General features: G+C 43.3%; 1 protein-coding gene across 3 annotated transcripts in view; it reads right to left on the bottom strand.

Moving 5' to 3' along the window:
• Nucleotides 1-24,958, bottom strand: part of LOC147438345 (enhancer of mRNA-decapping protein 4-like) — a 126,847-nt gene that overhangs the window by 25,882 nt on the left and 76,007 nt on the right. For all 3 annotated transcript variants that reach the window (XM_086487647.1, XM_086487645.1, XM_086487646.1), the window contains exon 8: nucleotides 24,528-24,887. In XM_086487647.1, the coding sequence (XP_086343773.1) occupies nucleotides 24,528-24,887 (360 nt within the window). The remainder of the gene's footprint in view (nucleotides 1-24,527; nucleotides 24,888-24,958) is intronic.

Below are 24,958 nucleotides of genomic sequence, written 5' to 3' on the forward strand. Positions count from 1 at the left end.
TCACATGGAAGCATGCCTGAGAGTGAGCCCTTGCCACACATTCAAAGGCCCATGGCCCTCTCAAAGGAGTATATGAAAAGCATTTATCTCAAAAGCATCTAGTCTTAAAAAGCATCTGGTAAAATAAAATTGGCAGCACAAATTTAGGGCGTCCGTACACCTGTCACGTTACAGCATAAATCACGAGTGTTCGTACACCTGCCACATCAACAGTCAACGTGAATTGCGGGCAGTCCGTTGTCACAAACTGCTGAAGTGTCAAGCCACTGAAGCCCCGAGCCAACATGCAAATCCCAACAAAGGGACCTAAACCCTAAGAGAAGAAGTAGAAGCAATAGAAGAAGCAGAAGCAATTTACAAGTCTTGCGGAGTGGCCTAGTGTTAAAAGTTCCCACCAACTTATGGGACCCTGTCCGATGGGGCCCAAGTCCCTAGGACTCTAAAAACAATAAAATAAAGCAAAACCTTTAAATATGTTCCATGGGCTCAATCTCTGGTATGTTTTCCACATGGAAGTGCAGAGAGTTGAGCACCGGCGTTGTACTGAGTTCAAGCAATATAAAGAAATACCGAAAGGGGCGCTAGGGTTTGAGGCCACTGCTCTCTCGGGGTGGAACTCTGCCACTCCTCGTCTCGTGTGTCGTGCACCTCTTTCAATTCAATGTGTGTAATGTGAGTGGGTCCTGCTTTTTAATCTAGGCCCCATCGGATGAGGTCCCATAAGTTAGGAACTCTTTTTAAAGTTGGGCCACTGCAAGACTTTGCAAGTTGGTAATACTACTTTTGCTACTTCTTCTCTTAGGGTTTAGGCCTCTCGACAAGGATCTGCAGGTCGGCTAGGATTAGGTCTAGGAAACCTTAACCCACCGGGTCTTCCATGGCTTGACACGTCAACAATTTGTGACATCCCCCCTTCTTGAAAGAAGAGCGATTACAATTTATTTGCAAAACAACTGAAGTTAGCTCAAAATATTCGAGGGTCATTTTGAAGGACAATTAGTTTTCTCATTCCATATCAAAGCTCTTGATATTCCAGCGTAGCAAAATTAGCAATCACACCCTGAACGGGTGTCTCGATGCACTAAATTACATATCCAGGCAATCTAACCCAATTAGGAACATTCACTAGTTGACACGTCACAATGCAACACAAATGCTTGCATATGCATGCTACAAGACACAACAAACAATGCCGTTGAGCCACCCGAGAGTAAATTACTAATCATTGAAACCAGTATTAAAACCACAGTCAAACAATTCTCAAATTGGCACCAAGATAGGATTAAAACAAATACCATCCATTTCAAACAATTTCCAAATAGGATCTCTAAACAGCTTATCAAACGAAATTCAGAAACTGCTAAATCAAACTCAAAAAGCATTCTTGACGTTAGTCGAGCTCAAAAAGACGACTGACTGTCCATTCTGAGACCTACACCAAAATTAGGATCAGGTTCCTTTTAGAAGGTTGTAGTCGACCGCGGCATGCTCCATAAGCTCTTGAATGGTCAAGACTAGCTTGGACAGACAGTGTGTCCCTAGTGGTATGGCAATTCCAATGATATAGCAATCACATTGGGCCTCGAAGGTTATCAGCTCAAGGAGAGACACCCGACGATAGATGTCAAGAAATTGTAATATGCTAGGGTTTCCATGGCAAGCTGCAATTTGTAGGAAGATCTTAAATGGCATGTAACTGCGGGCCAAAATATTCTTTGAAAGCTTGCCAAGTCCTTGGAGTGTGTGGCTTGGTAGCTAAAGACATCCACCACTGCATGGCATTGCCTTTGAGAAAAATCGTGGCTGGAAAGATTTTCGATTCTTCTGAGTAATTCCCCATGGCATAGAGGCTGTCTAACTGTTGCAAAAACTATAAAGTTTTCCTTGGATTTTTCTCTCCTAACGACAAAAATTTCAACGAAAAAGAACAAACTGAACAAATGGAACTTCAAATAACAACGGAACTGAAAGAGATGCAGGACACACGAGACACGGAATGGCGGAGTTCAATCCCAAGAGAGCACAAGCCCCAAACCCTCGAGCCCCTTTCAATATTTCTTTATAGGCGGCGACATGTCTCTGCACCGCCACATTTAAAGGTCCACGGCCCTCTAAAAGCAATATCTAGCAAGCATTCATCTCAAAGCATCTGGTAAAAAACAAATTGGCAACACAAATTCAAGGCGTCCGTACACATGTCACGTCAGCAGTCAATGTGAACTGCGGGTCGTCCCTACAGGCCTGCCATGTTATCAGCTGCCTACGCAACTGTCTTTTGCGTGTGTGTGGGTCCTGCCCTTTAATATGGGCCCCATCGCATGGGGTCCCATAAGTTAGGAATTCTTTTAAAAGTTGGACCACTCGGCAAGACTTTGCAAGTTGGTAATACTCTTTCCGCTACTTCTCTTAGGGTTTAGGCCCCTCGACCGGGATCTATGAGTTGGCTAGGGTTAGGTCAGGGAAACCCTAACCCATCGGGTCTTCAATGGCTTGGCACGTCAACAATTTGTGCTTGCTGCTTTATTTTTAAGGTTTTTGTAAGGCCAGCGAAAGTGAAAGTTGAACTTTGCTCAAGATTAGTGCTCCGAACTGTGCTCAAGGGTTCCTTTTACTTACAGAAGGGAGCCTTCCGTTCCTTTAGTGAGAGAGTGCAATGGACACAAACAAAGTGGAGAACACTAGGAAGGAAGGTGCATGAGACTGAGAGATAGAGAGAGAAGACTACGACTGTAGAATGTTGTCAAACCCTCCTCCGAAGGCTGGGGCCACTCTCTATGGCGAGAGCGATCTACTATTGATTGCACAAATCTCTACAATGCTTTGGACGACGACGAGATGAGGACGACGACGAGACGGGCTGAAATCTGAAAACACTAATGGCTGAAATCTGCAAATCTTTATCTGCTAAATTCTTTGCGGGAAGGTGTAACAGACTTGGACACTCCAAGTCAAGAATCAACCGCGACAGCACCAAATAACCACTTCAAAACGGTTCACAGTTCACAATAGATTTGCACTCGCCCGGCGGAGTTCCATGCCTAGAGATATTGGCCCCAAAGACTAGCGCCCCTTTCGGTATTTCTTTCTTGTATTAGTCTGAGTTCAAAGTACAAGAGTGATTGGGTCTCACTCTCAGACTCTGCGTCCAGATGCTCTGCAGAGTGGGAGCCCAAACCACATTTATTTACAAGGGTTGCCAAAAGCAGAGCCCCAAAAGCTTAAAGTCAAAAGCTCTCTATCTCTCTCTTTCCTGGGCTTTTTAATAATGAAGCAATATCTCAACTTTTAATAAAATAAAGCAATCCTAGCGTAGCCAAAAGCTGTCATAAGAAAATCTCCACGCAAAAGCAAAACTGCCATAGAGCAGCCTCCGCAATTTCTGGCACAATTTTCGGGATCTGCCCCTGCTGCCTTTAGGGTTAGGGTTAGGGTTAGGGTTAGGTTAGGGCAGAATTAGGGTTTGGCAGAAACTAGGGTTACCCGGCAGCATTTAGGGTTTTTGCAGATTAGGGTTTTTGGTCATTAGGGTTAGGGTTTCAACGATACAGCCATGTCATCAAAACCCTAATAATCGGGCAACCACATCATCACTTTGTGACATACCCCCCTCTTGTAATCGCCCTCGATTACGCCTGCAAAACATACAGAGGCCATAAACCGTCTTAGTAGGCACTGACTGTTAGTACCTACGCACTAGGAACACACATCTAGCACATGTACCAATCGACAGTCACATCACAAGACATCACTAGACATCATAGGACATCACATGACATTCAATGTCACAAGACGTGCACCACGTGCCAATAGAAAAGAACAGACTGAACAGACTTTTAGCACTTCAATAACAATTGAACTGAAAGAGACACGCGACATGGAGTGGCGGAATTCAACCCCAGAGAGTATTTTTCCCAAACCTTGGCGCCCCTTTCGGTATTTCTTTATATTGCATCTACACAGTACAAGCCGGTACTCGAAAGTCTGCACCTTCGCCAGGAAGCATGCCACAGAATGAGCCCTAACCTCATATTTAAAGGCACTTGGCCTAAAAAGCAATTACAGTGAAAAGCCTTCAAACTCAAAAGCCGATGGTCCAAAAGCAAAGCCAAAAAGCTGCTAGCGTAAATCCTGGAAATCCGTAAAGCCTGCCACATCATCAACCAACGCAAAACGCGGAAATCCGTACAGCCTGCCACATCATTATCCCAGTGCAATTTTTGAAAATCTGCCACGTCATCAGTTTTTGCGTGTGTGCGGGTCCTGCTTTATTTTAATTCTTTATGTCACTTCGGGCCCCATCGGACAGGGTCCCCATAAGTTGGTAGGACTTCTTCTTCCGTTACTTGTTCTTCTTAGGGTTTAGGCCCCTCGATCGGCATCTGTAGGTTGGCTCCATTCTTTAGGCTTTGACATGTCAGCAGTTTGTTACATCTCCCCTTCTTGAAAGAAGGTAATCGTCCGCGATTACAGCATATCTGCAAAACAACTCAAGTTCGCTCAAAAAATTTCTGAGGGACAATCAGTGTGCTCTTTTTATTAAGGAGTTAGCTTCTCCTTTCTGCTCTTTTGATCAAGGAGTTAGCTTCTCCTTTCGGCTGTTTTGATAGCACACGCCTGAAGCTCTGATACCACTTTCACAAGACGTGCACCACGTGCCAATAGAAAAGAACAGACTGAACAAACTTTTAGCACTTCAATAACAACAGAACTGAAAGAGAGAGAGACGATACGCAACACGGAGTGGCGGAATTCCACCCCAGAGAGTATTGGCCCCAAACCTTGGCGCCCCTTTCGGTATTCTTTATATTGCATCAACACAGTACAAGCCGGTACTTCAGACTCTGCACCTTCGCCAGGAAGCATGCCAGAGAATGAGCCCTAACCTCATATTTAAAGGCCCTTGGCCTAAAAAGCAATTACAGTGAAAAGCCTTCAAACTCAAAAGCATGTGGTCCAAAAGCAAAGACAAAAAGCTGTCAGCGTAAATCACGGAAATCCGTACAGCCTGCCATATCATCAGCCAACGCAAAACCAGGAAATCCATACAACCTGCCATGTCATCATGCAAGCACAATTTTCAAAAATCTACCACGTCATCAGTTTCTGCGTGTGTGCAGGTCCTGCTTTATTTTAATCCTTTATGTCACTTGGGGCCCCATCGGACGGGGTCCCCATAAGTTGGTAGGACTTCTTCTTCCGTTACTTGTTCTTCTTAGGGTTTAGGTCCCTTGGATCTTAGACCATGATTTATCGGCAATGTAGCTAGCAATCGCATCTAGATCCAATCGGTACCTCATCGATGTCCGATTGACTAACCCCTGTTGCAACCATGTCTATTCGAGATCAAGTAGACCAAAATGCTGCAGTCATTTCGTCTATCAGTTCCTGCACTTAAAAACAAGTCAAGGACAAATCAATTTCATATTCAGGAATTCCATTTTATAGTGTCATTCAACAGAGTACTGTCAACTCTCAGTATCCCTGAAGCTCAAAGAGACATCAATGACTCTAGTATCAAAATCGAGGCAACTGTTGACAAAGGAGCAGAGTAACTCCCCTCTTGTGCATCCCACTACACCAGATCTTCGGCCAAGCTGAATTCTGGGTTCCATTTGGAGTAGACTATGCTAAACATAAAGCCTCGAGGTAAAGTTTCACAATCTCAGAAGTATCTACTAGGTCCTCCTCCTCCATCCACTTCGCATCCAATGCAAGATAGTTCTTGAACTTTACCAAGAACCGCCTTCGGACTTTACCTTTATTCTTCGTATCCTTATGTGCCAAAATCTATTCAGGAACAAGGATCTCCTCGTTTTCTTCCACTTCGGATGCTCATCAAGCTCCCCATCATCAGGCACATCACCTTTAAAAGGTTTCAAGAGACTCACATGAAATGCATTGTGAATCCTCCAAGTGTCATGCAGTTCCAGTCGAAAGGAAACATAATTTATCTTTTCAGAGATCTGGAAAGGTCCGTAGTATCGCATACTAAGCTTTGGAAAAAACCTCTCCTTTCCTTTTTTCTTTCTCAAGCGTGCCTTCTCAAAACGTAAGAGCACCCAATCATCCTCCCTCAAATTCAAGTCGCGACGATGGCGATCCGCTGTCTTTTTCTGTCGTTCTTGAGATTTCTGCAAAGCCTCGCGAACCTTGACAAAAGCCGTGTCTAAGTCTCAAGTATACTCATCCGCTTCAAAAATCTTATCTTTCGTGCTTAGGAAGGGTGGACCTTCGCAACACCTTCAACAATCTCAAATGGCGCCTTCCCTGTCGAAGAGTGTATCATGTTATTGTAGGCAAATTCCACCAAAGGTAAGTACTTTTCCCATTGAGTCTTCTGATCCGAGATATAAACTTCAATAAATCTAAAACCACCGAGTTGGCAATCTCAGATTGTCCCTCAATCTGTGGATGGAACGATGACGAGAACTGCAACCGCGTGCCAATGTTCTCCCAAATTGCCTTCCAAAACAAACTCGTAAATTTGGGGTCCCTGTTGGAGACAATCGTCTTAGGCATGCCATGTAATCTGAAGATCTGGGCCATAAACAGTCTCGCTAAGTGATCCGGCTTGACTTTTTTTTTTACTGGAATGAAATGAGCATGCTTTGCTAAATCTGTCAATAACAATCCAGATACCATCGTGACCACTCTGTGTTCTCAAAAGATCAAAACTGAAATCTATTGCAATACTTTTCCAGGGGGGTATGGGTAAAGGCTGTAACAATATCTGTGCTTTATGCCTGTCAAACATGACCTTCTAGCATACCAAGCAACTGCACACAAACTCTTCCACATCCTTCTTGAGTTTCGGCCAAAAGAAGTATCTCTCTACCCCTTTCATGGTGGTAGCAATGCCGCGGTGACCCGTAAAAGGTGGACAGTGGCATTCAGTATAACCTTTTCCCTCAACGGCTGTGTAACGCACAACATGGTTTTTCTCATCAAGTAGCCATCCCAAATGGAATATCCCGCTACTATCTCCCCATCCCGTATCCGTGTGAAAACGTCTGCAAAATCTGTATCTATGGCATATTGGCCGACCATATCCTCGAAGCTCCCTTGATGTATCACGGAAATAGCCAGAACCAACGGCTTCCGAGGCAAAGCATCTGCCACCACATTCTTCTGTCCCTGCACATGGACAATCTGGAAGTGAAACTGTGACACGATGTTCGCCCACCGCATCTGTTTTTCCAAGGGTTGCTTCTGTGACAAGACGTAGCGCAAACTCTGATGGTCTGTAAAGACAGTAAAATCCGCTCCAAGTAGGTAATGTCGCCACTGAGTAAGAGCATGGATAAGCGGCAAAAGCTCTTTCTCATAAATCTGTGCTATCATTTCCGGCCTTGAGAACAATCGGCTCTCGTAAGCAATGACATGGCCTTCTTGCATTAAGACCGCACCCAGACTACGACCACAAGCATCACAATATACTTCAAATGACTTCTGCAAGTCCGGCAAAGTCAAAACTAGTCCGTAGTCAATTTCTCTTTCAATGTCTAAAAGGCAGTCATTTCTGTGGGTCCTCACGAGAAAGGGACTCCTTTCTATGTCAAGATATGCAAAAGGGAAGCAACCTCTGTAAACTTTTGAATGAACCGCCTGTAGTACGAACACAGTCCCAAGAAGCTTCTAACTTCATGGACATTCTTCAAATCAGGCCAATCACGGATAGTCTCTATCTTGGCCGGATCCATTTGCAATCCCGCTGTTGAGACAATGTGTCCCAAAAAGTGTATCTCTGGTAAGAAAAATTCACTTTTCTTTGCATTAATCACTAACTTGTAATCTCGTAATGCCTGAAAGACCTGAAGCAGATGATCTCTATGTTCTGCCTCATCCTTGGAAAAAACAATAATATCATCAAAGAAAGTACCAACAAATAGCCTGTACTCTCGAAAAATCTTGTCCATCAACCGGTTAAATGTCGCAAGAGCATTGGTTAAGCGAAATTGCATCACCAAAAACTCAAATAGCCCAAAAGTCGTCCGAAAAGCTGTCTTATAGACGTCTCCCGACGCGATTATGATCTGATGATATCCACTCTTCAAATCAATCCTGCTAAAGCATGAGAATCCCTGTAATCTGTCGAGTATATCATCGATCCTAGGAATCGGAATCTGTCCTTGATGGTGATTTTGTTGAGAGCTATATAATCGATGCACAATATCCAAGATCCGTCTTTCTTCAAAATCAACAACACTGGAGAGCAATACGGTGAAGTATTAGGCTGGACAAGACCCTTTTCCAAGAGGTCTTTCACTTGGTTCATAATCTCTTCATTCTATGCTCGGCTCACGCGGTAAGGTGACCGGTTCGCTCGTGTGCTTCCAGGTATCAGATCAATGGTATGATCTTCAGGACGAGCACCTGATAGCTCGCCTGGTAGGCCCTCTAAGAAGCAATTGGCGTGAGAGTGGAGAAAATCTTTGCGTTCTTTATCAAGTTTAGACATATTTGTCCTATCCTTATCACTCAATTCTTTTATAAAGATCGAGTAAACAAACAGACTAGATTTCATTAATTGAGAAATGGACGAAGCCGATACAATAGGGACAGACTCGCCCTTCAGTTTAATGCCAAGTACAATGGTTCTGCCCTTCTCTGTAGTCAATGTCGCTTTCCTCGCCCGATAATCGACCACGGCGTTGTTCTTGTGGTACCAGGGAATCCCCAAGAGAACATCACAACCTTCCAAAGGCATTATGTAAAAGTCCTCATGCCACAAATACCCCTGACAATGCAACCGAAGTTTGCCAATGACAGGTATAATGGCTACATCCCTCCCGGGTACCGCTAGAACAACCTTTGCAAGTGGTTCCATCCGATCGGGAGTGATCTCGAGCCGGGCCACCAATTCTGGTGAAATGAAGTTGGCCTTGGCTCCTCCATCAAAGAAGATCAGGGCCTCTTGGTTTTTCACTTTGCCCCAAGCTCGGCAAAGTTCTGTACTCTTGTCCATGGTGTTGAAATTGGTACCCACACAATCTGGAACCAATCCTGTTTTCAACTTGCCTTTTCTTCCACGTTCCTCAGCTGCTCTCAAACTCTCAAGCCTTTCGTCGTCCTTGTCATTATGTTCTTTTTGTGCCTTTTTAGAGCACTTCGCGGAGATATGTCCATGTTCCCCGCATCCAAAGCACTTCCCCTCCCTGATGAAGCGAGCTCTCTCCTGAGGAGTAAGTTTGGGTCATGCATCCTTCTTTTCTGGGTTGCTCTTTCTCTTTCTACTTTCATTCGCTAAAGTCTGTTCGGCTCGTTGTGTCATGACCTCATCGGTGGGGTAGGTCAAACTTCCACAGTGAATGGCAAAACCCCGTTTCGCATGACTCATCAACTCCTAAATAGAAGTTGACTTCTGTTCCAAGGAGTGATCTCGGATTTCTGTAGGTAGACCCAAGGTAAACCGCTCAATCTGTTCTCTGAACGAGATCTTCTTGAATGAAGAGGCGAGTAGAAAAGAGCTCCAGAATCTCTCGCAATAAGCGTCCACTGTATCTCTCTTGGTCATCCAAGCAGTTCGTATATCGCGTTCATACTCTTAAGTTAGCCAAGAAGAAATAAAAAGCTTCTTAAATTTCACCCATTTAACTGGCGCAGTCTTGTTTAAAAGAAGCATGGACCACCAAGTTCGAGCATTCTCCTTAAAACAAGAGGCAGCTCTCCGAATCTTAGAGTGCTCTGAATAGCGCCCTCCCGCGAAAGCGATGTCATACTGCTGTATAAAAGACAAAGCCTTCGAAGCATCTTTATATCCTGAAAAAGTGTCAAATTTAATTGACTGTCCACCTTCCTTAAACTCTCGGACTTTCTTGCTTTTATCTTTCAAAAAGTCATACTGGTTGGCTTTATAAAAATTCTTCTTGTTTGCATAAAAGTTGTTGTCGTCAAAGTCTGAACTGTTTGTAGACGAGTCCTCTGTAGAACTGTCACTCACTGGGCGAGATTTAGACTTCTTTGCATTTTTCTTGCCCTTTCCAAAGCGTTGTTTCTTGCTTCGCTTTTTGCCTTTTTTGTCTTCTTCGCTCGAGTCAGAAGAGCTAGAAGAACTCTCAGAAGAAGAAGAACTGGGTACTTCTTCAAAAGGAACACGCTTCTTCCGTTTCTTTGCCTTATCAAATGTCGACTGACGACCCAAATAACCCGTGAAGTCAATTGCCGTTCTTCTGCTTTTTGCCGTGCTTTTTAGCTTTATTCTGTGCGTCAAAAAGCTGAGCAATCCGTGCATCAACCACCTCTTCTAATTCCTTCTCTGAATATTTCTTATGAGCAGAAGGTTTTTTGAGAGGGGTTTCGAGGGTGTTGTGGTTTTCTGTCACTTTTGCTCAGCCATGTTAAATCTGTCCAGCACCTTTCAATGTACTTTTCTTGCGACAATTCCATAGGCGCTTGTCTCTTTGCCGTGTAACACGCACCGAAGTATATGTTCAGCTGCCCCAAGGTCTTTCATTGAAAATCGCAAATTTCAGCTGCCCTTTAAGGAGCATTACTAGGGTACTTCTTTCTTTGCAGCTATCAACCGTATCATCTACATTGAGCACAAGAATGATCGGGTGCCATCCTCATCACGTTTGGTATACAAACAATGTCTGCATGGTTCTTTGTAACCATGTTTAGCATGATAAGCGATCAAAACTTCTTGTACCTGTCTACTGATTGGTTCAGCCATACAGTTCTTTTGAGCTTTACATACCAAATGTTCCTTGCAAAGGATGAACATAAAAACCCTCGGGTTGCTTCATGTAAAGCTCTTCTTCCACATCACCATGCAAGAAAGCGGTATGTACATCCATTTGGTCCATTCCAATCAAGAGCAGCCACAATGGCAAACAATACACGCAAAGTGGTCATCTTCACAACAGGAGAGTAACACTTCCTGAAAGTCTATGCCCTTGGGTTTGAACATATCCCTTTTGCAAAACCTTGCCTTATACTTAGGTTTTGCATCAACAGTTTGATTTTAATTACCCATTTGTTAGGAATAGCTTTCCTTTCTTTGGCAATTCAACCAAATCCAAGTTTGATTAGCATGCAAAGCTTTAATCTTCCTGCATAGCAAGCTCCCACTTGTCGCTGTGCTCACATGTCTTTGCCTCTTTAAACGTAAGAGGCTCTCCCTCATCTGTCAACATAATGTAATGCAAAGAGGGTCATATTGATCAAGGCCGTCTTTGACGAGTAGACCCGCTCACCCAATGATCCACTTATCCGGCAATGGTTTACATCAGGTGCACTAACAAAATCATCAACAATGGGCTGCTTTACATCATTTTCAGCACCATTTTCAGCATTGTTTCTTGCTGCAAATGCCCTTTAAGGAGCCTCAATTTGTTGTCCAACATCATATGGCTCAACACAATTGGATCATCTACATTTACAGCCATTCGTGGTGCATCTTGAGGGTCAAAATTAGGCCTAACAGGTGGCTGGTCATGCTGAAATTTTACGTTTTATGGTCATTCTTTGAGACAAATTGTTGAAGCAGCCTTGCCCTCATTAAAAACAACATCCCGACTGCGTACAACCCTTTTGAGCTGAGGTAACCAATCCTGTAACCCATTCGCCTTCTTCACCATATCCCATGAAGAAGGCCTTTAATTGGACTTCGCATCTAGTTTACTCCTCAACTAGGTCTAACATGCACAAAAGCTTTGCAACCAAAAATGCGTAAGTGTTCATATAAACAGGCTTGCCAGACCAAACCTCTTCAGGGATGTCACCCTTTCAAAGACATATGAGGGGATCGATTGCATATATACACTGCAGTTTTCAAAGTCTCCAAAATCCATGAGAGAGATTAGCTGTGGACAGCATGCATCTCACCCTCTCACAAAGTGTCCTATGAATCTTTTAGCACCCTTAGAAGAGGGCTGTATGTCAATAATCTCCTCTTAATGCCTAAATTTTCACAAAACTTGTTAAATTCAAGCACTTGTGTTCTTCCCCCCATTGTCTGTTCGCAAGCATTTAGCTTTTACCTGTTTGGGTGGTCACAAATGCATGAAATCTCTTAAAGCAGCAAAGGCTTCATCCTTTAGACTTAAGCAAATAAACCCAAATTTTTCTAGATGATCATAACAAAGAGAAAATTAACATGCACCCACCCATAGACTTAGTAGGCATGCTACATACATCGGAATGTACAAATCAAGCACACAAGATTTACGAGAGACACCAGAGTAATAAGAACGCTTTACTTGCTTGCCATATTGACATTCATTACAAAAGTCAAAGCTTTGTGCCCTTTAGCATCAAGCTTGTCCAAAGTACAAAGCTTAGAAAGGCCATTTTTGGCTCAGATGGCCAAGTCTCTTGTGCCACAAGCGTCCATGTGAGGAGTTAATTTCAGGCCAATGCAATAAATTGCCCAACCATGGCTTTCCATGCATACTAGTAAGTGTCCCTTTCTTTGTGCCCCTTTTACAATCACCTTGAGCCTTTTATGTGATTTTCATTGACCCTCTCTCATCTCAATTGTTGTATCCATGCATATTCATGTGAACAAAGAGTGTTTCTCTTTTTGATGCGGGGCAACATATGTAACCTTGGAACAATCATTTGTTCCATCTATGGCACTGTGCATCTCTCCATAGATGGTACAAATGAGCTTGTCTTGCATGATGTTAGATATGTGCCCGGAATCAAGAAGAGTCTGCTTTCTGTTGGTCAAATGGATATGCATGGTTACAGCATCTTGTTTGAGAGAGGGTCATGGAAAATGACTAAAGGCTCAAGGCTGATTGTAAAGGGCACAAAGAAAGGGACACTTTACTGTATGCATGGAAAGGCCGTGTTGGGCAAGTTTATTGCATTGGCTGAAATTAACTCTCACATGGAGTTGTGGCACAAGAGACTTGGCCATATGAGCCAAAAGGGCCTTTCTAAGCTTTGTACTTTGGACAAGCTTGATGCTAAAGGCACAAAGCTTGACTTTTGTAATGAATGTCAATATGGCAAGCAAGTAAAGCGTTCTTATTACTCTGGTGTCTCTCGTAAATCTTGTGTGCTTGATCTTGTACATTCCGATGTATGTAGCATGCCTACTAAGTCTATGGGTGGTGCATGTTATTTTTTCTCCTTTGTTGATGATCATTCTAGAAAAATTTGGGTTTATTTGCTTAAGTCTAAGGATGAAGCCTTTGCTGCGTTTAAGAGATTTCATGCATTTGTGACCACCCAAACAGGTAGAAAGCTAAAATGCTTGCGTACAGACAATGGGGGGGAAGTACACAAGTGCTGAATTTAACAAGTTTTGTGAAAATTTAGGCATTAAGAGGGAGATTATTGTACCATACAGCCCCTCTTCTAATGGTGTGGCTAAAAGATTCAATAGGACACTTTGTGAGAGGGTGAGATGCATGCTGTCCACAGCTAATCTCTCTCATGGATTTTGGGGAGAAGCTTTGAAAACTGCAGTGTATATATGCAATCGATCCCCTCATATGTCTTTGAAAGGTGACATCCCTGAAGAGGTTTGGTCTGGCAAGCCTGTTTTATATGATCACTTACGCATTTTTGGTTGCAAAGCTTTTGTGCATGTTAGACCTGAGTTGAGGAGTAAACTAGATGCGAAGTCCATTAAAGGCCTCTTCATGGGATATGGTGAAGAAGGCGAAATGGGTTACAGGATTTGGTTACCTCAGCTCAAAAGAGTTGTACGCAGTCGGGATGTTGTTTTTAATGAGGCAAGGCTGCTTCAAAACAATTGTGTCTCAAAGAATGACCATAAAACGATCAAATTTCAGCATGACCAGCCACCTGTTAGGCCTAATTTTGACCCTCAAGATGCACCACGAATGGCTGAAAATGTAGATGATCCAATGGTGTTTGAGCCAGATGATGTTGGACAGCAAATTGAGGCTCCTAAAGGGCATTTGCAGCCAAGAAACAATGCTGAAAATGGTGCTGAAAATGATGTACAGCAGCCCATTGTTGATGATTTTGTAGTGCCACCTGATGTAAACCCATTGCCGGATAATGTGGATCATTGGGTGAGGCGGTCTACTCGTCAAAGACGGCCTGTGAGTCAATATGACCCCTCTTTGCATTACATTATGTTGACAGATGAGGGAGAGCCTCTTACGTTTAAAGAGGCAAAGACATGTGAGCACAGCGACAAGTGGGAGCTTGCTATGCAAGAAGAGATTAAAGCTTTGCATGCTAATCATACTTGGGATTTGGTTGAATTGCCCAAAGGAAGGAAAGCTATTCCTAACAAATGGGTGTATAAAATCAAAACTGTTGATGCAAAACCTAAGTATAAGGCAAGGTTTGTGGCAAAGGGATATGTTCAAACCAAGGGCATAGACTTTCAGGAAGTGTTCTCTCCTGTTGTGAAGATGACCACTTTGCGTGTATTGTTTGCCATTGTGGCTGCTCTTGATTTGGAAATGGACCAAATGGATGTACATACCGCTTTCTTGCATGGTGATGTGGAAGAAGAGCTTTACATGAAGCAACCCGAGGGTTTTGTCATCCCTGGCAAGGAACATTTGGTATGTATGCTCAATAGAAGCTTGTATGGGCTGAAACAATCATGTAGACAGTGGTACAAGAAGTTTGATCGCTTCATGCTTAAACATGGTTACAAAAGAAGCCATGCAGACCATTGTTTGTATACCAAACGTGATGAGGATGGCAGCCCGATCATTCTTGTGCTCTATGTAGATGATATGTTGATAGCTGCAAAGAAAAGAAGCACTGTAGATGCTCTTAAAGGGCAGCTGAAATTTGCGTTTTCAATGAAAGACCTTGGGGCAGCTGAACATATACTTCGAGTGCGTGTTACACGGCAAAGAGACAAGCGCCTATGGTATTTGTCGCAAGAAAAGTACATTGAAAAGGTGCTGGACAGATTTAACATGGCTGAAGCAAAGACTCTTGGTGTGCCATTACAGCCATATGTTAAAATCTCCAAGGATGATTGTCCCAAGTCAAAGGAAGAAGTCAATGACATGCAAAGTGTGCCTTATGCTTCAGCTTGTGGTTCACTTATGTATGCTATGGTTGCTACTAGGCCTGACATAGCCCATGCAGTGGGAGTTGTGAGCCGGTTTATGGCTAATCCAGGCAGGTTGCATTGGGATGCAGTGAAGTCCATTATGAGGTACTTGAAAGGGACTAAAAACAAATGCCTCTGCTATGGTAAAGGACCAATGGAGTTGAAGGGATTTTGTGACTCTGACATGGCTGGTGATGTGGATACACGGAAATCCACAAGTGGCTATGTAATTACTCTTCCGGGATGTGTTGTTTCATGGTGTTCTAGATTGCAAAAGATTGTTGCATTGTCTACTACAGAGGCTGAATATATTTCAGCCACTGAGGCTTCCAAAGAAGCTATTTGGTTAGCACGCCTATGCAGTGAGTTTGGCTTGCTTGCCAAGGCACCTATGCTTGGTTGTGATAGCCAGAGTGCTATATGTCTGGCAAAGAACGCCATGTTTCATGCATGCACAAAGCATATTGATGTGCGGTATCACTTCATACGAGAAGTGCTTGAGGATGGCCTTATTGCATTGGTTAAGGTCCATACATCACAAAATCCAGCCGATTCTCTCACTAAGTGCTTACCCAAAGCACAACATCATCTATGCATAGAGATGGTGGGAGTCACGTAGCTTAAAGGCGCCATTTATGCCTTTAAGTGGGAGGTTGTTGGGTTAAAGGCCTAAATAACCCCTTTTTGTACATTTTTATACTTTGTCCAGGTTCAATATACCTGGACACATTTTTTAAAGGTCACTTATAATAAAAGTGGGAAAACCCAAAACTCACTTATTGAGTTTTCCCCAAAAACGTGAGCTTTCTCTCTTCTACTAGCGTTTCCTCTCTTGCTGGCCTTCGCCTCCCCTTTCTGCACACACACTGCACTTCCTCGCGCGCTCTTTCACTTGCACACACCATCGGGCGCTCATCACCTTCAGCATCATCTTTGTTGCATCGCCGATCAATTGACGACGCTCCATCTCTCGTCGCTCCGCCTAAGTAGGCCGAGGCGGGCCATACTCCTTGCCGGAATCTTCGTTGTGATCCCTTTCCGCATCTCTGGATGCAGAGGGAGTCGACTAATCCTTGCGTGAAGCCATAGGTGCCGCGGAAAAAAAAAATTGGGATCGGATTTCCCGTAGAAGAAAAATCGGTCGTGCTCTGATACCACTGTAACAGACTTGGACACTCCAAGTCAAGAATCAACCGCGACAGCACCAAATAACCACTTCAAAACAGTCCACAGTCCACAATAGATTTGCACTGGCCCAACGGAGTTTCGTGCCTAGAGATATTGGTCCCAAAGACTGGCATCCCTTTCGGTATTTCTTTCTTGTATTAATCTGAGTTCAAAGTACAAGAGTGGTTGGGTCTCACTCTCAGACTCTGCGTCCAGATGCTCTGCAGAGTGGGAGCCCAACCAACATATTTATTTACAAGGGTTGCCAAAAGAAGAGGCCCAAAACCTTAAAGTCAAAAGCTCTCTCTCTCTCTCTCTCTCTCTCTCTCTCTCTCTCTCTCTCTCTCTCCCTCCTGGGCTTTTTAATAATGAAGCAATTTCTCAACTTTAAATAAAATAAAGCAATCCCAGCGTAGCCAAAAGCTGTCTCCATGCAAAAGCAAAAACTGTCGTAGAACAACCTCCGCAATTTCCGACACGATTTTCGGAATTTGCCTCTGTTGCCTTTAGGATTAGGGTTAGGGTTAGGTTAGGGCAGAATTAGGGTTTGGCAGAAATTAGGGTTAGGGTTTTTAGCAACATTTAGGGTTTTTGCAAATTAGGGTTTTTGGCCATTAGGATTAGGGTTTCAGCAGTACAGCCATGTCATCAAAACCCTAATAATCGAGCAGCCACGTCATCACTTTGTGAGAGAAGGTGAGATCTGCGAGGTTCGGGACTTCTACTGCGGTGTCTTGATGCTAGAAACTGAAATCGCTGGTGCTACTGTGAATCTTGTCGCCATGGAACTGCAAAACGCTAGGGGCTGATCTGCAATTAAAAAACACTGGCTGAAATCTGTGTCCTGCTGTGGAGAACTGCTAACGCTAGGGCTGATCTGTTGTTGGGGTTGATCTGCAATGTAAACGCAAGGGCTGGTCTTCAATGCAAAAACACTAGCTCTCTGCCCATGCAAAAACGCTAGGTCTGCTGATGGGCAGGTCCTGCTGAGAAGGTGCCTGTTGAACCGAAGTTCCTGTTGCCTCTTCTGCTAGAAAGTGCTAGCGCTAGGTTTCCTTATATAGTTGCTTGCTAAAGTTCCCAACAAAAGTCACTTAAAAATAATAAGTGAAAAATTTCAAAGATAGGGAGAATAGGTCTATCCACTGTAAAAATGCTCCTGATGGATTCTAAAGGAAATCTGATGATCATGTTGTGTGCAACCAAAGGATATGTCACAAACGGGAGCGCATAACAACATAAAATATACTCAGATAAATAGAATTTATCTCTTATTATTGAAGCCAAAGGATATAGAGAGAAATAGATAGAGAGAGAGAGAGAGTGAGAAGATCGACACAGTATTGGGGACCAGAAGATGGGTTGGTCCCCCCCCTTAAAGAGAATTCTTTATTAGGGAGAATCTTTTTACAAGCACAAGAACCCGAGGAAACCCCTCCGTTCTATAGTCTTAGACCCGAAGGTCGTTCTTTCCCGTAAAGGGCTTGGGCACAAGGCCGTTCCTTCCCGTAAGGGACTTGGGCGCGAAGCCGTACTTTCATGTCGGGGACTTAGGCGTGAAGCCGTACTTTCCCGTAAGGGACTTAGGCGTGAAGCCGTACTTCCCGTGAAGGGCCTTCCCGTAAGACGGGAGATTCTTGCAAAACAAACCACACAAACACGCGACAACAATTCGTATGGCGAATCCACAATAGATACCTGTCGCTCTTGCGTGGGAAAAGCGACTTCCGTGCTTCGTAGTCTCGCGATCTCTTGCAGCAGAGTCTTCTCTTGCTGATGTTGGTACCTCCCGTGAGTGAGGGCATGTGGTGCTTTTATAGCTCCCTGGCCACGGCACGAATAACTGCTTGCGTAGAGATCGAGGCCATTTTTTTTTTCTTTTCTTTTTCTTTTTCTTTTGCGCTGTTCTACCCGAAATAGGGAGAGAGAATTCGTTGGCTGGTTTTGTTGCTTTATCTTCTAAGTGGCCGCCCACTTAATAAGTGGGCGGCCGGCATATTTTAAAATTGGTATGAACCTGCCCAAAAACTCAATAAAACCTTATAAGTTAAAATCAATGCTTTCACAGCACTTCCCAGGCGTCCCTGGATGCAACCACATGCACGAATGCAATGCAAACATAGATTCTCGCGGGAAAGCGTCTGCCTTCCCGCGATTGTTCCTGCTTTTCGTAAAAAGCTTCATTGAAACCATCTTTATTCTTGTGCTTGCGTTCTTACGCGTATTTTCTTACTCATTTCGGATTTCCTCCTTAGACCCTTAGTGTGTCCCCTTACGAATGAACCTGTCACCCATCTTGTGACTCATCAGGGACCACCATTACCTAGTCTTCTCCCACCGAACTAACATGCCAACTCCTTCACGGTGCTTCTTGTCACCCATCATATGACACACCAGAGTTGTCTGTTTCCTGATGGTTTTTCTTACAGATCTGTGATTCCTTAACTTATTAGTTAACTTGTGCACATTTCTTATTAAAGTCCTAATTCTAGAAAATAGAAATTAGAAACAAAATAGTCAAATTAGTTTCATCCCTCTCACTTATAAACAGTTGTCCTCAACTGTAGAGGTCCAACTGAACTGCCGGGGAGAAACCGGAAAGATTTCAAATCTTACTCAATGGTGAGTTGAGCTAGTCCTTTCTCAAAAGAGAGCTTAAAAATTAATTTAAATAAAATTCAAGAATTCAATACTTACCTTACCGGTTCATGTCCTTCCGCTAGTACCTCGAGGATATCCTTCACCATTCATCAAACTTACGAGCCATGTAAGAACTCGTCATTCGCGTCTTTCCAACAGATTGGAAGTTTCCTTATCCTAGAATCTGTTAACTCAATTCCACCTTCTCAATCCCGAGAAGAATAATCCTCCTAGAAATCAATCTAGGCATCTGTCCTTGCGCATAATCCTGCGCTGTTAGTCCAGAGGGTATTAAACCTCTTGTGTCCTCCCACATAGGGAATGCACAAATCATAAGAGTATTAATTTCGATATCCTCCTTCACAAACAAGGTCTTCGATCACCTTAAAGAAGGTTCTTGTTTCGGGCCGTCGCTCAACGTAGGCGAGCGGTTTCAATCCGAAGATTCCTTGTGCACGGCGGCACTTCCTTCCAATCTTTTCCTCCTGTAAGTTATTACCACTAGCAGTGTTCTCGTGACGTCTATTAGCGTCTCTTCCTTGCAGAGGCCATCCTTGCAAGCATCTAGGATTCCTCGCAAAATCTTAGGCAGATAAAATTCTAGACATACCATTCTGTGAACATAAGTTCAAACTTGGCCCACTTAAGGGTGAACCCGCTTTGGATCTCAAGGATGTTCTCCCATATGTGGTTAAGGTAATTCTTACCATTTTAAAATGGTTGGCAAATTTTACTCTTACGAACATAATAGTTCGAACTTATTCGAGCAGCGTGTAAATGCTACTTGACCTTCTCATGGAGAAACATATACCGCAACCAAAAGTTGCTACTGTAATGGTAAAGGCACATAGCGTACTCAATGATCAACGACCATCGGAAAACCTCTTCTCCGTAGAGAAACTCAAATTCCTTCTACCAAACACATCTCAAATAGAGATTCTCGTGTCGGAATATTCTTGCGCGCAAAAAAGCGCTCAAGAGAGTATAACAAACTCTCGTCCAGTTCCTTGGCATAGGTCTGCATCTTCGTGTGTTATCCATGTACTCAAAAGTGTACATAATTCTTAAGTTGTGTTAAAGTTTCGATGAACCTGGGAAATTACCTTCCCTTCGTAAGATCCTTAGAGCGAAGACGCTCAACTTGACGATCACTTGGCTCGATCTTAGAGCAAAACCCGCTCATCAAATAATCTAGGATTTTAATCCTTGGATTCCTCAAGCACAGGCCGTAGTCGTCGCTTGTTCCTTCCCTCGTAAAGAGAGTGTTCATTCACTTGTGCAAAAAGCACTACCATATCTTCCCTTACCGGGTAGGGGGTGTGGGCTTAGAGAGAGTACTCAAGCTTCATGAAAGCTTTTCTTTGCTTGAAAACTCAGAATGGTTCCTTCATAATTTCCTACCCGCAATAGCAGGTAATTTGTTGGAGAACTACCGGATACCAGATCAATCATGGACCTTCCGGATGGTTAAGCAAAGCAGTTCATCGTATAAACAATGTTCTGACTCAACCTTACTCTAATAAACACTCGAGAGTGATTGTCCTGGTTAGACACAACCATACCTCGTGCAAAAGAGCAAACAAGCATAATGCACTTTATGATTTCCTCAAAGATGTAACTTTGATTAAAAACCTGCCCTCTCACTTAAAGTTCAAGGGTCTTCTATTCAAGAAGTTGGGAGTTAGATTTAATTCCCTTACTCCAAACTTTATGTGTTCAATGTTTCCCGTCCCACCCCGGGGATTGGATTCTATGTACACTAAGGTGTACACTTTCAGCTTTGTATTGCTGACTCCACCATCTGCTACAAAGTATCTTGCAAATGGGTTTACAAATTCGAGCAAAAGTCCTTCGTTAAATTTGTTCATCTTTCCTTCCTCAGAGAGGATCAAGAATGGAGCTACCTTGGCAAGAGTGAACCACTACTTGCTTTGACTCACTCGTGTTCCTATTGGGCAAACCGATCCCAATCTTCTTGGATGCCTTCTTCAAAGCATAGAGGAAAAAAATTTGTCAAAAAATTCAGCCTTGAATTGAATCCAAGTCTTGTTGTAAGTTCCTTGCAGAGCTTTGGTATACCACCAAGTACTTGCAATCCCCTTGAGGTGTTTAATCACATGCCTCATCTTCGACGCTTTTTCAGAAATTGCCGTTTGCAAAGGCAACTTCAAACTTGTCGAATCAATGCGGTAGCTTTCGGGGCATCTTCCCTTCCGTCAAAAGTATCAAACTTGACTGGAAGTGTTCCTAGGTCTAGAGACCTTCTTCATATCCTTCCCGGAATGACGGGATTTCATGGCTATAGTTCTGGATTGACGTTCATGGATATTTTCTGGATTCTGAAGAATCTCGAGCATTCCGCTCCTTGGATTCTCTAGGTTCTTGAGCATCATGCTCTTGTCGCCTTCTCAGAGAATCCCAAGCCTTGTGTCGACTTCTTGGAGAGAGAAAAAAAAAATTCCAACTCTGCGAGCTTTTCCTTGTAGGACTTAGGGTTCCACCTGCTTACTTCTCTCTTGGCTTATCATGGCTTCTTCCCGTATCTTCCCAGAGTCGTCCTCCTTTACAGAGAAAGAGAGGAGACCATGCTCTGATACCATTGTCACAAACGGGAGCGCATAACAATATAAAATATACTCAGATAAATAGAATTTATCTCTTATTATTGAAGCCAAAGGATATAGAGAGAAATAGATAGAGAGAGAGAGAGAGTGAGAAGATCGACACAGTACTGGGGACCAGAAGATGGGCTGGTCCCCCCCCTTAAAGAGAATTCTTTATTAGGGAGAACCTTTTACAAGCACAAGAACCCGAGGAAACCCCTCCGTTCTGTAGTCTTAGACCCGAAGGTCGTTCTTTCCCGTAAAGGGCTTGGGCACAAGGCCGTTCCTTCCCGTAAGGGACTTAGGTGCGAAGCCGTACTTTCCCGTAAGGGACTTAGGCGTGAAGCCGTACTTCCCGTGAAGGGCCTTCCCGTAAGACGGGAGATTCCTGCAAAACAAACCACACAAACACGCGACAACAATTCGTATGGCGAATCCACAATAGATACCTGTCGCTCTTGCGCGGGAAAAGCGACTTCCGTGCTTCGTAGTCTCGCGATCTCTTGCGGCAGAGTCTTCTCTTGCTGATGTTGGTACCTCCCGTGAGTGAGGGCATGTGGTGCTTTTATAGCTCCCTGGCCACGGCACGAATAACTGCTCGCGTAGAGATCGAGGCCATTTTTTTTTTCTTTTCTTTTTCTTTTTCTTTTGCGCTGTTCTACCCGAAATAGGGAGAGGGAATTCGCTGGCTGGTTTTGTTGCTTTATCTTTTAAGTGGCTGCCCACTTATTAAGTGGGCGGCCGGCATATTTTAAAATTGGTCTGAACCTACCCAAAAACTCAATAAAACCTTATAAGTTAAAATCAATGCTTTCACAGCACTTCCCAGGCATCCCTGGATGCAACCACATGCACGAATGCAATGCAAACATAGATTCCTCGCGGGAAAGCGTCTGCCTTCCCGCGATTGTTCCTGCTTTTCGTAAAAAGCTTTATTGAACCCATCTTTATTCTTGTGCTTGCGTTCTTACGCGTATTTTCTTACTCGGTTCGAATTTCCTCCTTAGACCCTTAGTGTGTCCCCTTACCGATGAACCTGTCACCCATCTTGTGACTCATCAGGGACCACCATTACCTGGTCTTCTCCCACCGAACTAACAGGCCAACTCCTTCACGGTGATTCTTGTAACCCATCATATGACACACCAGAGTTGTCTGTTTCCTGATGGTTTTTCTTACAGATCTGTGATTCCTTAACTTATTAGTTAACTTGTGCACATTTCTTATTAAAGTCCTAATTCTAGAAAATAGAAATTAGTAACAAAATAGTCAAATTAGTTTCAGGATATGCATCTATTCTAAGTGTGTGGACATGCACGGTCTGCGAACAGACTCACAGAAGTGCCAAATCACTTCCTAAGCTAGGCTGACTGAACTGAATTGAACCCATGAAGTGAAGTAGCTTGTCCACGTACACATAGGGTTAGATGTGCATGTGACGGTTTTAGGCCCCTTGACCGGGTTCTGGTAAGTTGAAAGGGTTAGGTTTTTAACCATAACCCGCTTTCTTGACCTTGGAAGCTTCCGTGAAGTTGCCTCTAGAGAAAGTTGTATCAAACTAAACAAAAACTCATGATCTAAGTTTTACACTTGAGGCTATGCCTCGTATTTATAGCTGCAACAAACTGTTGACGTGTCAAAGCCTAAAGAATGGAGCCAACTTACAGATGTGGGTCGAGGGGCCTAAACCCTAGAAGAAGCAGAAGCAACAAAAGAAGCAGCGGCAGATTTTTGAAAATTGTGCTAGCATGATGACGTGGCAAGTTGTACGGAACGCATTTTGCGTTGGTTGATGACGTGGCATGCTGTACGGATTTTCGTAAATTACGCTAGCAGCTTTTTAGCTTTGCTTTTGGACCAAATGCTTTTGAGTTTGAAGGCTTTTCACTGTAATTGCTATTTAGGCCAAGGGTCTTTAAATATGAGGCTAGGGCTCATTCTCTGGCATGCTTCTTGGAGAAGGTACAAAGTCTAGAGTACCGGCTTGTACTGTGTTGATGCAATATAAAGAAACACCGAAAGGGGCGCCAAGGTTGGGGCCAATACTCTCCGGGGTGGAATTCCGCCACTTCGTGTCGCGTGTCGTCTCTCTCTCTCAATTCAGTTGTTATTGAAGTGCTAAAAGTTTGTTCAGTCTGTTCTTTTCTATTGGCACGTGGTGCCCGCCTTGTGACATATAGCAACCTTAGCAAGGTAATTCTTTGAATCTAACCGTCTTGTAGTCTTTCCTCCAAAAGTCTGATTCTTGTGGAATCTTTGGCTGTGTACTTAAATAAGAATATCAACTTCGAAACTCATTCCAAACTCGTCCTAGTATGAAGAATACGTGTGAAATTTCCCAAGAAAGATACATTTGCAAGCTCTATTTCACAACATAATCCTTCAACAACTGCAAGAGTGTACAATTTTCAAACTATCCACTCGAATGTAAATATGAAAGTGATTTCCATGTTAAGCTTTGCTCATCAAAGAGTATAGTTTTCTATGAATTTCTGTCATTACTGGCAATAGAGGATGGAATCTTGTAACCAAGTCCCTATAATTGAGCCATGAAATTTGTCACATTCTACAGCATTTCTCAAAATGAGTCATAGGAAATAGTAGCTGTGAAACTTCTTAACGAGCGCACACAGTGCAACATTCGCAACCTACATATATCTACTAATATGACTATTATAGTTGATAATTGAGAGACATAAAAACATCAATAGTGGTTGTATAACTAGATACAATGTATCTTGGGCCCATACACACAAGATAAGAGTATAGAAAGTAACATGCACATCACCAAAGATGAAGAGAAGTTGCATGTGACCAAGTAGCAAAAAGTCCAACAACAACTTCACAATCTAAAATCTGTAAACCTATTTGAGCTTCAACATTTCACCCAAATGAACTCGTGACATATTTGTAAGAAAGTGCAAGTGTGAACGCATGTCCATTCATCCATAAGGCCTAAGAAACCATGAGCATTATTGTGCCTAGTACACAACAACATTCCCTCTACTTTCAAAGTGATTACAGAGACTATAAGTAAACCGAATGTCATTTTTGTGAAATATGATGACATGATGCAAATTAACAAAACAGGTTAAACAATGTCCCCCACCAACCTGGAAAGACTCATTCACGGCGGTTGAAATAGCTTTTTCAATACTCGGTATAACCAAACGAGTAACATAAGAACCGATGGAGGATAACTCTTTCTTCAAAGCTTTCTCCAAAGTCCCCGGCATTTCCTTACTTAGATAATTTGTCAGCATCGATGTAAGCTGCTGAGCACGATCTCTATCTAGTTTCTCGCGCTTTGTGGTATCTTCTTGTAAACGAGCCCATATTGCTTCTGCATGCGCCTTCAGCAACTTTTCCATACGCTGACCCAAAGATACCTCCATCTTTTTAACTTCTTTGGCAATGGGCACTGCCAAAATTGTTCCCAGCTGCTTCTGAAAATCTCTTTGCATGGACACTAGCTGCAAAGCATAGAGTCTCATTGTCACACTGAAATGATAAATAAATTCCCCCGCCAGTGCAGAATTACTGG

Source organism: Adiantum capillus-veneris, chromosome 17 (assembly GCF_014529385.1).
Source record: "Adiantum capillus-veneris isolate H3 chromosome 17, ASM1452938v2, whole genome shotgun sequence".
Lineage (NCBI taxonomy): Eukaryota > Viridiplantae > Streptophyta > Polypodiopsida > Polypodiales > Pteridaceae > Adiantum > Adiantum capillus-veneris.